Source organism: Lutjanus erythropterus, chromosome 4, assembly GCF_056507025.1.
Source record: "Lutjanus erythropterus isolate fLutEry1 chromosome 4, fLutEry1.hap2, whole genome shotgun sequence".
Lineage (NCBI taxonomy): Eukaryota > Metazoa > Chordata > Actinopteri > Lutjaniformes > Lutjanidae > Lutjanus > Lutjanus erythropterus.
The window spans coordinates 20881900-20897022 of record NC_139320.1 but is presented as its reverse complement, the minus strand read 5'-3'; the positions used below and the strand labels follow the sequence as shown (position 1 = coordinate 20897022).

Sequence of the window (15123 nt, the reverse complement as noted above, 5' to 3'; positions counted from 1 at the left end):
TATTATATTTTTATGGTGTCACTGAGTTGTGTTTGTGATTGGTAAGATTATTCATCTTTTAAATAAAAATTTTAAACACAGGAACGTAAAAAACTAAGACACTATAGTGTTAGTGATCACAGTAGATACGAAAAATGGTACATTAATGTGTGTGTGCAGACATCCTTCATGCCACCCCTGCATGAGCACCACTTGGGCCACCCCACTCAATTAAGTCTGGAAACGCCCCTGGTAACGTTGCTTTTACTATAATTAGACACCAAGAGAACCTTATCAATACTACACTATCAGCAAAATAAAACTTTACTTCTCAGATTAGCACAGAAGAACTACAGACGCTAGTATTAAAATGTCGCCTTGGGTCTGCAGGTACAAAGATGACCCAGTTAACTGTTGTTTTGATCTTCAGACTTATTTGATGATGAAACTGGTGTTGACTTTTGTTCTAAGATGTACAGTTTACTTGAAAAAGTAATTCATTGTAATTCACTGAGACGTTCCTTTTTATACATTTAAAATAGAAATACCTGTTGCTTTGGTGGAGCAGTTGTGTGCTGCTTCTGAAGATGTTAAACTGCAGAGGATTTTGTTTAAATAATTAACATGCACAGTGAATGTAAAATGTTGCAACCTCGACAAAATCATACTGAAGGAAGTTAACCTACTGTTAAAAGGGCACAGTGGTGGATTTTCTATCAGACCAAATAATAATTATTAGTAGATGAGAAGTAAAATTCTGACTAAATGGATGAATAGTCTTACCCACCACAATTTGCAACTACAGAGTAGGGTTCAATCCTGTGTGCATGTAAATCACACACGCATAATAATGATATAAACTAAATTTATATAGCACTCATTAAAGTCAAAGTTACAAGATGCTTCACAAAGAGAAAATGAAATAAAATACCAATAAAATACACGAAGGGCAAGAATAAATAATAGCAAGAAATTTAAAACAACAGTAAAATAAAGAGGCAGCTCAGATAAAATCAGGAAATGGCTTCCGATAAAAAATATGTTTTTAGAAGAACCTTAAAAGAAGACACTGACTTAGCCAGCCTTATTTCCTCGGGCAGGTCATTGCAGAGCTTCGGGACACTGGTGGCAAAAGCTCTGTCCCCTTTAGTTTTCTGGACTCAGGAAGGGACAGAAGACCACTGCCCGATTTCAATCTACGCAAAGGTTCAATCAAGGTTAAAAGGTCTCAAATATAATCTGGAGCCAGGCTGTGGAGAGCTTTAATGGTGATCCATAATATACTGAAGTCAGTTCTAAAACAAACAGGGAGCCAATGTTAAGAGGCTAAAGCAGATGTTATTGTACCTCTTTGTTTGATCACATTACATGACGTCACATCAGATAGTTGCTGTATGAATATTTGGGCTCAAGCGCTAACAAAAGCGTCATACAATATACTACATTTGCTTCTACATGAGACAAGGTATTAGCTAGGCTGGGGTGGTATCTACTCTTTCATACTTCCTGACATTTAATGAGGGTATAAAACAGCTCAACTTGATTTCATCTACATAGGCGGAGCCGATCGTCATAGCAATGCTACCCACCCCCCCCCCCCCCCCCCCCCCACAATTGGGAAACAACACACACTCAGGAGTTGTGCTTTTTTCTTTAGAAGCTGCAGCCTTTATTCACTATCAAACACAGACTGACACTGTACATTTACTGCCAGACGGACAAGTTAACTGCCCACCTTTTCCTCCACTCAGTGCCTGTTCACCGTCATTGTTTGCCACGATAGCAGGTATAATAATTTGTCTTCCACTCAGTCTCTCTCACACTTACTGAAGTTACACACTCACTACACTATACTACTCTGACCAGTCTGCAGTGTTTGCTGGCTTATCTTCATCATCTCGGCTAAACCCAAAATTTAGGCATTTTACTTTAGTCCTGTAATTTTATTTCCCAGCTACCGTGCTTCCCGGCTCAGCTGTGCTGTATTTTCCACCAGTAGAGTGGCTGACCTCTGGTGTACTGTGCACTACCATACATCACCTCAATATATCCATGCCCTCCTCCCCAGATTCAAGGAAGCTCAGGCAGGCTGCAGGAACAACGCAGGAGTGCAAGACGAGTGCAACGTTGTAATTTAACAATATCAAGTGACAACAAGTCCTGCAGTGTAAGTTGATCAGCTGATTACAACTGTCAGTTGTCTGTAAATTTAAAGCTAAGCCTGTTTTCCTGAAAACAAAAGCCCGCTGTTCTGAAAATACACACTCTGGGCTTTAAGTTTAGTGACTGTCTGTCTTACTGCCTGCCAGACTCCATGAACATGTTGCTCAAATTAAATGTTGCAAACATCTACTCCTTCTAAAAGCCCATTAATGATTTCCTATAACACATAAACAGACACTCATTTGGTGAACATTAATTTAAACTCTAATAAGCATTAAACAGGCAAAAATAACGCAAGCTACAGACTAGAATAGAAATTTCACTTAGCATGTTTTCTTTATCTCTGATGACATATCATGGTCATTTTATGATTTATTGTAGTAAGTATATTGCAAATATATATTTTAAAATACCTTTATACCACCCAAGCCAAGTACCAGCCACTTAACCATTTATCTGCTGTTGTCTGGTTGCGATATTAGGTGCAAGTAAGGGACATGAACAGAACAGACAGTTGATTGATGAATTGAATCCACTTCATTGGGCCCAGTAATGGAAGTCCGCACCCGCGGTCCGGCTTTAGTGCTTCTTTTCTCCCAGACTGTGTTGGAGTTCAAGGCTTTATTGCAGCCTCGCTGTGTAAATTTTCTGCTCTGCCTTGGGAGTCTCCACATCAGCAGCTGAGCTGTAGGTGAGAGACGGGTGTCAACTCTGCACTCACAGAGACATAAGTGATTTGAAAAGAATGCTGTAAGGTTTCATGTAGGTTTAATCATTTTTAGTGTGATTATGTTGCATTTTTATTCCGCTCAAGACCAGAACAATATGCACCCACTATGGCGCCTCCAAGGAAAACTTGAAACTCATGAATGATAATCAGATTCTGTGCTGCAAAGCCCTTTATAAGTTAGACACATTCATGGTGAAACCGTGCCAGATTGCCCTGCCATTTTTAACAGAGCGTCTATTGCAGAAATTCAAGGTTTTTCAGGGCCAGAGATAATCATAGACATCATTCTCTGCAGTTTATTCCCAGAGGGAGAGGCCTTGATGAAATGGGATGTTAGCACTTTCACAGAATTCGTCAAAGCGCCCGTGAGCTTCAGAAGTTTGGACGTGTACTTAGAGCCTAAGCGAGCCAGCGTGCTGTGATTTGAGCTGAAGCAGAGAAGTGTGCATAAGAGACAGACGCTGTTGGAAGGACTTTTGCTGCAGCACCACAGCGATCAGATCCAGGGGAAAGAAGTAGAAGAAGAAGAAGAGCAGGAGCTTGCCTTGTTTTTGCAAAATTACTGAGTGCAGTCAGTGCACCGCATGTGTGTCAGGGGAGTGTGTGTGTGTTTTTTTACCAGACGATGTCAGGGAGTGCACTGACTGACAGAACTGGAGCTGGCGTGAAGAGTTCTAGTGAGGAGAGCAGGGTTACGTGAGACAGAAAACGCTGAGTAGTGTGTGAAAAAAGGAAAGAGAGTTTATCTGCCTACATTGAAGGAGGAAGATATCTTTTAAGGGTAAAAATTCTCTCTGTCAGCATCGCAAAACGAAAAATGTCCATCACTTTGCAGTTGCCTTGGTAACCTTGGCTTGGAAGTGTATGTGGAAATGTGTACTTCAAAGAGTGTGTGTGTGTGTGTGTGTGTGTGTGTGTACCTGTGGATTTGAATCATGAATAAGGATGTCCACACTCGTAGAAATAAAGATGCTAACGAGAACCATAGAGGGTTCTTCAGCTTGTCCCCATAGGGAGAACACTTTTTGGTTCCTGGTACAACCTTTTATAAAGGTAGAACCTTTTATGAAGGTTCTACTTTTATCCCTTTCTTCTTCCACGTTGAACTAAAATAAAGGGTTACACCTAGACCCACCTGTGAAAGATTTCACCCAGAACCCCCATGAGAGGTTCTATCCAGAACTTTTCCACCTTTTAAGTGTGCTAACAAGAACCCCCAGGTGGGTTCTTGGTAGCACCCAGGGGTTCTACCAAGAACCTTTATATATGCCAAGGGTTTTATCTAGAACATACCTAGGGGTTTTACTGAAAACCCTGTTATATTCTAAGGGTTTTATTTAGAATATACCTAGGAGGTTCTACCAAGAACCTTTTTATATTCCAAGGGTTTTTTATCTAGAACTCCTGAAGGTTTTCAACAATATTGAAGAGCTCTTTCTTCCAAAATGGTTCATCGTATAAAAAACATTCTTAATGGAGCCTGTTGTCTTACAAAGAACCCTTGACAAACCCTTTAATCAAAAAAAGGTTCTTCAGAAGCAAATGGTTTTGTGTAGAATCTCGGCTCTTGAAGAAGAATCCTTTGTAACCCTTATTTCTAAGAGTGCATGTTTAATAAATTCCACTGGCCTCCGAAGCATGCTGTCTCAAGGTGTTGGGTTTAAATGGCAGTACGGATTAACGTACGTGCTGTGGATTTGGGTGACGTCACATTTTAATTGTCGAAATGTCAACTGACGATCTATTCTGTCTGAGAATTAGGATTACACCGAGAGATTAGAGGCTGCTTTTAAAGGCCAGTGAGTTTAATTGCATGGAATTAATCAAATTGTCAGGATTAAACTCTTGCAACTTAAACCATGAGAGATTTTACAACATATTCAGTTCCTTTAGTCACGAGCAAACATTTTATAGCTGGGTGCTGGGTTTCCCCCGCTTACCTGTGTGGCATGCTGGGAACCCCACCTGAGTAGACTGGAGCCAAGCTGGGCTCATTGTCATCAAAGTGTGGGATCCTCTTGCAGACAGCGTGCCACAACTCAAAAGGTCAGAATGGTGTCAGCATTACAAGTAATAGCCAGCCACCCATGGTGTTATTATCCACTCACACATGCACACTTGGACACAGACACACACAGGTCCACGCACGGCGATGCTCCACACTACTTTGCCTGGCTTAGCTGCATGGCTGGGTCTTTCCTTACAGAAAGCGGGGCGGCGTGTCTCAGAAAAGTTCAGCTCCCACAGCTCAGAAGGTCAGGAACATTACCTCCATTTACATCTCTGCCAGCCGCCCCCCCCCCCTCTTCCTCAGCCTTTCTTACTCTCTCTGGAGCTCTCTCTGCAATGTCTGACTCACAGCACAACATGTGAGAGCAGGTGAACGCACGTGACAGAGCAGTATATTAACCGCAGTACATCAGTTTCGTGGCCTCAGCTGTCAATTGATTTTTCTGTTTTAATCTGTTTAAAGTTGTGCATCATTTATGCAACAAGGCTGTTTGCTTTAGCCACAACTTGATGGACTGTCCTGCTACTGGATGAGTCACATGCGTTCTGCCGTACAAATAGTGAGTTGGAGCCATAGACAGCATATTAAATATTTTGAAATCCTATTTCAGAAAAGATACGGTTGAAGTGAGTTGATGATTTCTTACAACTCATAAACAGACAGTTACTTACACCGCAAACATTATTATATATACATACATATTATCTTAAAATATTTATATCAAACTTAATTTAATTTGTCCCACGCTGATTCTCTTTACTCTTTATGGCTATGATGAATTGATGATTGAACAATAAGGCTGGTGTTATTCTATATTTTTGTTACTGTCAACAAGCCCCATGAGAAAAATCAAAACCAACAAAGCATCAGTCTCTCTCTCTCTCTCTCTCTCAATACTTTCTGTATCTCGCTTCAGCCCCAAGCCCATTTATTCCAGCTGAAGCTGTAAAAATTTAGAACAGCTCACAAATATTGTTTCTTTTTTTTTTTTTTTTTTTTTGAAACACTAACTAAAATCTTCAATCTAGTTGAGCGCTGTAGTTTTTAAGCAAACATAACTCAAACAGGAGTTAGTTGTAGATTTGTTGGGGACTATTTTCAGAGGTGGATTAACACACATTTGGTGCTCAAGTGACATTTATAGCAGCGCAACAGTGTTTTGACTCAAAATGAACTTCCATATCAGGCTTGAGTTAATTCATTGTTGGTTTTGTTCATTTTGTTAGATTTTTTTTGTTTGTTTTATTCAGTACAGTAGAGCTGCATTGATTAGTTGAATAATCAATTAGATGATCAGAAAAAAAACCATTACCAACTGTTTTGATAATTGATGAATCCTTTCAGTCATTTTTAAGTAAATGTGAGGATATGCTTTTTTTTTGTTGTCATTTATGATAGTAAGTGAAGAGTCTTAGGGGTTTTGGACAAAAAAAAAGGAAATTTGAAGATGTCACTTTGTGTTCTGAGAAATTGTGATGAGCAATTTTAAGATTTTTTGACAAATTACCCAGATGATGTGACTCTAGACTAAATGATTAATCATCAGATTCATTGATGAGGAAAATATTTCTTGCTTGCAGCCCTACAGTGCAGAGCGAAGCTCGACAAATTGTTCAGGTTTGGCTACATGAACAACAAAGTGCGAGTGGCATGTGACTCCGCTCCATGTGATAAGCTCTGTAAACTCCAATGAATTTCCATTTGCAGACTCAAGTGGATTCAAATCTGGCTGGCAGTTCGGTCAGAGCCATGCTTGTCAAAACCAGTTTGTCAGAATACTTATAGATGGAGAACAAACAAAATGAGATCTTGACTGTCAGTTAGTTTAGAAGGACACAAAGTGGAAGTGACGTGTGGCGATGTGTGTTATGCAAGAGAATGAGGAATGTGGCTTCAATTCTTATAACCTAGATGCAGTTCATTGTGAAATGTGGGCAGTTTTCGTCGGCTCTGCCTACATTTTACAATTTTTTATCAGGAGGTATTCAGATAAGGCTAGTAGTAATTTATATTTTTGATTAGGGCTGCACAATATGGTAAAATACAAGTTATATTGCGATTAAATTGACAGAAGTTGTGAAGTCGACATGAGGCACAATTAGTGGGAATGATCACTTTTGCAGCATGTGTCATTTTTACTGAAAAAATATTGAAATTATGATGATGTGACATTTGTTGGGATCTCTACCAAACAAACATGTTTGCTTACATCTGGAGAGCAAGATTTGTATGCCAGGACATCTCTGCAGCACTGCGGTACTTACTCGTCATACATTTTACCTTAAAATTGCAGCTTCTACGACTTGGATATTACAGTTGGCCATGATTCTGTCATGCTTTTGGGATTTCCTGTTTTATTTTGTAGTGCTGGTCCTCCCTCATGTCCTTTTTCCGTTTTTTTTGATTGCCGTTGGTTTCACCTGTCTGTCCACCTGTGTCCTATTAGTTCTTTGTCTGTTTAGTCCCTGTGTTTCTCTGTTTGTTTGTCTGTTCGTCGTTGCCCTTCATCTTCCTGCCCTCTCCTGTCATGCCTTCATGTTGAATCTGACTCTTGTTTTCTTAGATTGTTTTTGCGTTTTCCCTTTTGTGGACCCTGGTTTTGACCTTCCTGTTTTTGTTCCTTTGTTCACTCACTTTTGTTATTAAATACATTTGAACTGTATTTGCTTTCTCCGGTCTACATTTTTGGTCCTCCATCTTGTTTTATTTTGACACACACATAACATTCAATTTTTTATTAAATGATTTGATTACATTTTGATTAAATGTGCAGCCCTGTTTTGCTGTTATTAACAAACTACACTCATTTGCTCCTTTTGAAGATGTACATTGTTAAAAATTACTATATGAATATAAAGTTTTAGATGGATGAACTGTGAACTGTTTTCAACCGCAGGTCTGCTGAGTATTTACAACAGCAGGACAGTGAATGTGGGATAGAGTCAAAATAGACTACAGTGCCCATGTTCATGATAATAAAGGAACATGTCACCCAGTGCCACAGTGTGGCTTTTTGATATATATTATATATGTTATATGGTGCATGTTTTTTACCAGGTGAGCTACCAGCCAGGTCGCCCCATGTTTGTAGTTTTTAATAAATAAAATAAATAATTTACATGTCTCAATTATAAAGACTTTTTACATATCAATAGACACTGTTATATGTTTTTGTTGTGTTTTATGTCTTTTCATGTGCATTTCTCATATTTGACACCTTACATGCTCAGTTCTTTTATACAACATTATTTCAGTTTCACTGATGGTTGCCCAACACATAAGTTTGATACACACACATATCACACATATCTATCAAGGATATGTGGATTTACTGTCATATATAGTACCTTTAAGTTCCCAAATTATAGACATTTAATATTATACGAATGTATTAATGATCTTTTATCTGGTTTGACTATCATATGTATTACTTAGAAGTTTCAGATTTAAGATTTAAACATTTATTAAAATGTATCTCTGCCTTTTCCACATGAGCTTTCGCGACATAGACAGAATACAAGGATCAATTCATTGTTGGTTTTGGACTTTTTGTGGAATTTGTCGAAAATTAGAGAAAATATAGCATATCACCAGGCTAATCCTTTAATGGATTTGTCATTAACACATCCCCCAGGTTGGACTGCTTTATTTTGGGGAGAAAATGGTTTGTCACATGCCAGAGGAAACACAGCAGAGGAAAGCGCAGGATGGGGGCACTAATTTTCCGGCTGCTGCCCATTGTTGTCGTTGTTTACACTCAGGTACATGGTGAGCGTGGTCACCTGTCGTCCCACACGTACAGCAGCAGCCAGCAGATTCCAGCCCTGCATGGGACTGCTAATAGTGTCCTCTATACAAACTGTATAATGACAACAGCACAGCAGAGACACAAACAACAAATGTATTATTTCACACTTTATCACCATCTCTCTGTCTTTCTCTACTCTCCATCTCTTTCTCTTTCTATGCTATATATCATTCACTCTCCTTTTATTTGTTTGGGCAGCAGAAAACAATGTTGCCTGGCAACAACAGCACCAGAGAGATGGTGCAGTGTGTGTGTGTACATTCCTTGTCATTTTAAAAGGTATAAAGGGAGGGTTAAAGAGATAGCAAAGGTAGGAAAGTAGAGAGATGTGAGGGAGGAGGAGAGCGGTGAGGATGGATAACATATGGACGTGAGGGAGATGACGAAGAAGGCGAGAAGAAGTGTGATGGCGTGGAAAGATGAGTGGAAGGATGGAAGATGGGGGAGGTAAAGGCCGCTTCCTAATCAGTCATTCTGTACAGTCAGAAACTCGTCCGCTCACACACACACACTCACACAGAGCGAGGCAGATTTTGAAGAAAAGAAGCTGATTTAACTCGAGATGATAAAAACGGCCATAAAATATGTATGAGCTCATTAAGCAGATGTGCTCTGAACATCAATACTGACTGCAGTCAGCAGTACAGCTGTAGTTACCACACGTTCTTGTTGTTTATATACCATCTCACCGCCTCTCATTCTCTCCCTGCATCTCTTTCTGTCTGTTTTTCTTTCTGTAACTGTGCACTACTGGTTTAAAGGAGAAATATGTCATATATTTACTGTACTGCGTCATAAAATGACCATGAGCAGAGATTAAACAAACACACTAAGTCTAACTCTGACAACACCACCACAGTCAGAATGTTCTCCTTTAAAGTGTCCGTTCTGTTCTGGAACAGCTGTTTTTGTTGGCCAGTTTCATGTTGAGAGTTCAGATTAATGCCGAATGTTTTCTGAATGAGTGAGTGTCTGTTCATGAGTCGTAAGAAATCATTAATAAACTTTTAGAAGGAGTAGATAATTATAACGGATAAATTGAATAATATGTTAATGGAGTCAGTAGGGCAGGAAGTCACTGAACTTCATGGTTGATAAGAGTTATTTCCCTCACACACACCCCTGCCCCCAGGCACAAGGAAGCTCAGGCATGCTGCAGGAACACTGCAGGAGTGCAAGGAAAAATTTGACAATAACAAGCGACGGCGAGTCCTTCACTGTCAGTTAAACAATTCTCAGTTGTCTGTCAGTGTAAAGATAAGCCCATTATACTGACAACAAAAGCCCACTGCTCTGAAAATACACACTCTGGAATTGGAGTACAGTGACTGCCTGCCTTACTGCCTGCCAGACTCCGTCAATATATTGCTCAGTTTAACAGTCATAAACATCTACTCCTTCTAAAAGATTAATGTTTTTTTATGACTGATAAACAGACACTAACTCATTCAGCAATCATTCGGCACTAATTTGAACTCTAATTAATGTGGAAAAACAGGCAAACAGTTATTCCAACCCAGAAAAGTAGTTTTGAAAGAGGACACCTTAGCCATGACAGAGGAGCAAGTATTTCAGTTTATCATGTTTCCTTAATCTGTTATGGCATATCATGGTCATTTCATGATAAATCACACTATAAAAATATTACAGATTTATCCTACAATATACAGTCTGCTCCAACTTTGGACTCATTTTGGAAAGCAAGGGTCCTACATTATGCTTTTTTATCTCTTAGGTTGTATATATCTTCCCTGGTCCATTGCCCTTTCATCTAAATTCATTTGAGTCCATAGCTGTTTTTTATCTAATCTCTCCCCTTTTATCATGCTCCTTCATTTTATGGCAACATTTAAGCGGTTTTCTATCATTTTCATGAGGAATCCTCTTCTTCACTTCTGCTAATGAGAAAAAAATATCTGTTTTTTATCAATGCGTTCCTTTTTGCCTTCACAATTTAAATTGGAAGAATGATTGACTGACGGATGTTTTCTGTCTCTCTCTTCGTCATCCCACATCCCCGCTCCCTCTGCTTTCATCTCCCTCCCTTCCAAAATCCTCTTGTCCTTCATCTCTTTTTCTCCCTTATGCAATAATCTTCTCTACCTTTATCTCCCTCCCTCCTTTCTCTCTGCAATCCTCTTCTCTCTACTTTCACCCCTCTATCCTTTCTGCAACCCCCATCTCTCTACTTTTGGCTCCATCCCTCCTCAAATCATTTTCCCCTCTTTTATCTCTTCCCTCCATCCTCATCTTGTTTCCTTCCTTCCTTCTACACCTCTTTGGCTACCCATCCCCCCCCATCTCTCCAATCACTCATTTCCTGTTCCTTAACCTCCCAATCCATCTCATTATCTTTTCCTCCAAACATATTTTTCCTCCCTCTATGCCTCATTCACTTCCCATTCTCTCTTTTTTTGTCTCTCTCCATCATCACATTCAATTTATCTTCTTTTCCTTTCACTCAGATATCTGTGGTCTGTGCTGCAATGTTGATCCTGGACGTTTTGTCCCCGCTCCTCCTCCTCCTCTCCATTCTGTTGCCGAGCTACGGTTGCCGGGCGGCGGACATTCCGGAGGACACTACATCAGAGTTCTCGGTCAGACTGTACCACCGGCTGCAGGCAGCGGGGGATCAGGACAACATCATTTTCTCCCCGCTGAGCGTGGCGGTGGCCCTGGGCATGGTGGAGCTGGGGGCCCGGGGGGCTTCACTGGAGGAGATACGACAGACTGTCGGCTTCAGCCACCTGCTGCCAGGTGAGGGACATGTTCACACACACAGGGTATTTAGGGTGTGTATTACACACTGGAGTTGGGGAGTTTGAAAGAAATTGGCATTTGGGATGGTGTGGGTGGTCTAATGAAGTATGTCATCCAATGAATTATGGGAAATGTGGGATCCAGCATTATTAGAGCTTGACACAAAAGTCATATTATCTCATCCTGCTTTAATTTTGACCATAGACCATGTTATGTTTCTCTTCCTCAACTTTAAGGAAGTGCAATGTTAAATTCTGAAGTACACCTTTAAAGTAATATAATCCTATGAATTGTTTTTGAAGAGATAGTTTGGTTTTTTTGAAGTGGGATTTCATGAGGCATGTATCTGCACTCGGTGTATAATCGACATTAGGTGGCAGTCGACGCACCCCCAGTTTGTAGAAACCACAGGTGTATCAGTGCAGGAAGTAAAAGCAGTTTACTGCTGTGGGCAGGGTCAGCAGCAAAACGTATTTTAGCCACCTAAGAAAAGGCCCATTTAAAAATATAACTTTAAGTGGATGATATATTTAGAATTTTTTTTTTGTATTTTATATGCGTAGAATTTGAACTTTTCAATTGCTGTATCACCATTTACTAAAATAAATGCTCCATGGATCTTTAAGTGATTTAATTTTCCACGCCTGTTCTTCAGGAGTGGAGTTCTCGTTGCTCCAGAACCTGACGGCGGCTCTGACGGACGATGACACCCACTACGTGATCCGATTCGCCAACAGCCTGTTCTTGCAGGAGGGCGTCACCTTTAACCCCGAGTTCCTGCACCTGATGAGGAAGTACTTCCGGGCTGACGTGGAGACAGTGGACTTCAGCGAATCAGCAGCCGTGGCCGAGCAAATCAACAGCTGGGTGGAAAATCACACAGAGAGTGAGTGAGAGTGGGAAGAAAAAGAGGACGAGAATATGAAAACATCATAACATCTTTTTTTTTTAACTCTTTATTAACAAACATTTAGTATACAGGTGGCAGTATATAAAACAGACACAGTAGAAGAACCATACATTATAAAAGACTTACATTAATTAAAAAGTTTTAATAGCAGTTTGTACGAAAAGAAAAATTGTTCAATTTCCTTCAAGGAAAATATATTTTTAAAAAAAGGTTTTCCATTATTATTAATAGATTTATTTTGAAAAAATATTTGTCGTCTTTTTTTGGGGGTGTTTAAAGAAACCAAACACAACATTTTACTCAATAAAACAAGTCTTTGAAAATGTGATCAATGACAAATCTGCAAAGTTCTTGCCAGAGTTTCTTCATGAGAGAACAATGCCAAAATAAGTGTAATACTATTTCTGGATGTTCATCACAGAAAGAACAGTTCATGTTTACATCTCTCTTAAATTTCTGCACATATGATTGACGGGGTAATATTTATGAATGATTTTAAAGGACTCCTCCTTAATCTGATGATGATGATGAGCATCCAGGACCTTCTTCAAATTTATGTCATTTACAAACTGATTCCAAAATGCTGTAACATTAGAGTCAGACAGTATCTCTCTGAAACATAAGGCACATAAGGCTCTATTATTATTTTGTGGACACAGTGAAAAACAAATCTTACTCACTGGAAGTCAGATGGGTTAGAAAGAGAAGAATATACATCTGCAATCCCAGCACGCATGTAAAGTGATGTTACATCATTGTTTGTTTGATCATATCACCCTGTAAAGAAACTACATTTGTAGAAAACATTTCCAACTCTCAGCTGCACAGATCTCCGTCTTCGTTCTTGTGTGTAACTTCAAAAGCTGCATCACAGCAGGAGCTGTCCTCAGGCTAATGAAAGCTAATGTAGATCCTAATACGCCACTGAAATTGCCCCCCCCCCAGGTAAGATCCGGGAGCTGCTATCAGCCGAGGACTTCAGCAGTGTGACCCGTCTGACCCTGGTGAACGCCGTCTACTTCAGAGGCTCCTGGAAAAACCAATTCAGGCCGGAGAACACCAGAACCTTCTCCTTCAGCAAAGACGACGGCTCTGAAGTCCAGACGCTCATGATGTACCAGCAGGGAGACTTCTACTACGGTAAGGATGAGCTCTGTGTGTGTGTGTGTGTGTGTGTGTGTGTGTGTGTGTGTGTGTGTGTGTGTGTGTGTGTGTGTGTGTGTGTGTGTGTGTAATTGTGTTTCTTTTCCCTTGAATTTCAGCTCATATTTCCTGAGGTTATTTAAAATGTTAATCTTACATCTAAAATATTCATTTTTTGAGTGTTATTCCCAGGAAAGGCTGCTCTTTTCTGCTCACTGATCTCTGCTGCTAATATTTTCCTCTCTTGCACAAACTCCTCTGGTATGTCTGTTTGATTTAGTCGTATATTTTGAAGGCTATTTTGTTAACGTCATACAATATTAGCTGCGCTGTGACGGTCTGTGTTAAGTCATGTAGTACTATAATAGGTTTTTGCTAAATCTTCTGTGACAGTAGGTAGAACAAACAGCAGTCTTTCCACTCATTTTCTACCTCACACACCTGTCTGCTCTGATCTGGGGGATGTTTTATTAACGGCTGCTTCTAATTATATTATAGGGGTGTCATGTTTTGTCAGTTGTTACACAGATTTTCAATAATTTGGAGTAAGTCACCGTGAATTCTCAAATCTCTCAGAAAAGAATTTTTTCTTCTTTTTAATTTAATATTTCATTATTACATTTTCACAAACAGCGCTTCCATTTTTATTATTAGAATGACCGAAACAATAAAATACTGCATTATTGTATATTATTGTGTAATTGTTAAGTCTACATCAGTGGTTCTCAAATCAGGCCAGGGATCTGTGACACCCTGCCAGGGGGTGCATCAATAGTTTTCACCTTCATTTATTTGTCGCGAGGGCTCTCTCACGTTAAACCAATAACAAAAGACATACTTTGATAACGTGGTGAAGTAGCGTCGGAGAATGGGAGTCATCTTCATCATTAAATAACCACATTAGCTGATGAAAATCTATCTGACATGACTCAGGCAGAAATCATTTTTCATGTATAAGGTAATATTAAAGTTTTATTCACATTACATTTAGTCAGGTTCCCATGTTTTCCAGAAGTTATAGCAACTAGCAACAGCTATCAAGAAACACGCCATTGCCTTTGATAAATTACCGATTTCTCTGCATTTAAACATTGTTGGAAACATTTGAGATAATGTAAGTGCACAACTCAACAAAATATATTACATAGGTCTAGTGTATTTATACATTTTAATCTTATATTGGTTGAACAGTACGTAAACCAAAATACATAATACCAAAAATGCCATGGCATGAATCCATAATGGTACAAGCAACATTTACATTTTAAGAGATTTCCATGACTTAATTATCAAATAAAGTACGTTTAACAATTAAAAATTAAACTTAACCTATCTATCTATTAATTTTGAGGGAGACATGATAAGCTGAACCATATGAGTAAAGCTGCAAAAAAGAGACGCAACATAACCTCCAGAGAGTCATGTGACAAATTAAAACACCTTCCTCTTTTTTAAGGTATTGCACCATAACTGAGGATGTATTGTGTGAGCGTGAAGGGCCAAACACGGGTATGTACACAGTGTACACACTACACTGTACCGTAGAGGGTCAAGGCCATTTTACTGGTGTCCGAATGGGGCTGTTGTGATCTGGGAGTACTACACGTGTCAGATGTTGG

At 39.5% G+C, this 15123-nt stretch overlaps 1 protein-coding gene across 2 annotated transcripts in view; it reads left to right on the top strand.

The window, feature by feature from the left end:
* serpini1 (serpin peptidase inhibitor, clade I (neuroserpin), member 1) overlaps nt 1–15123 on the top strand; it is a 31796-nt gene that overhangs the window by 7523 nt on the left and 9150 nt on the right. Inside the window, exons 1-4 of one of the 2 annotated variants that reach the window (XM_084717325.1) lie at nt 8970–9138; nt 11157–11448; nt 12107–12337; nt 13307–13501. In XM_084717325.1, coding sequence (XP_084573451.1) covers nt 9130–9138; nt 11157–11448; nt 12107–12337; nt 13307–13501 — 727 coding nt within the window. In that variant the 5' untranslated portion in view covers nt 8970–9129. Of the gene's footprint in view, nt 1–8969; nt 9139–11156; nt 11449–12106; nt 12338–13306; nt 13502–15123 lie in introns of those variants that run through there. The other variant, XM_084717326.1, reaches the window with a different exon arrangement.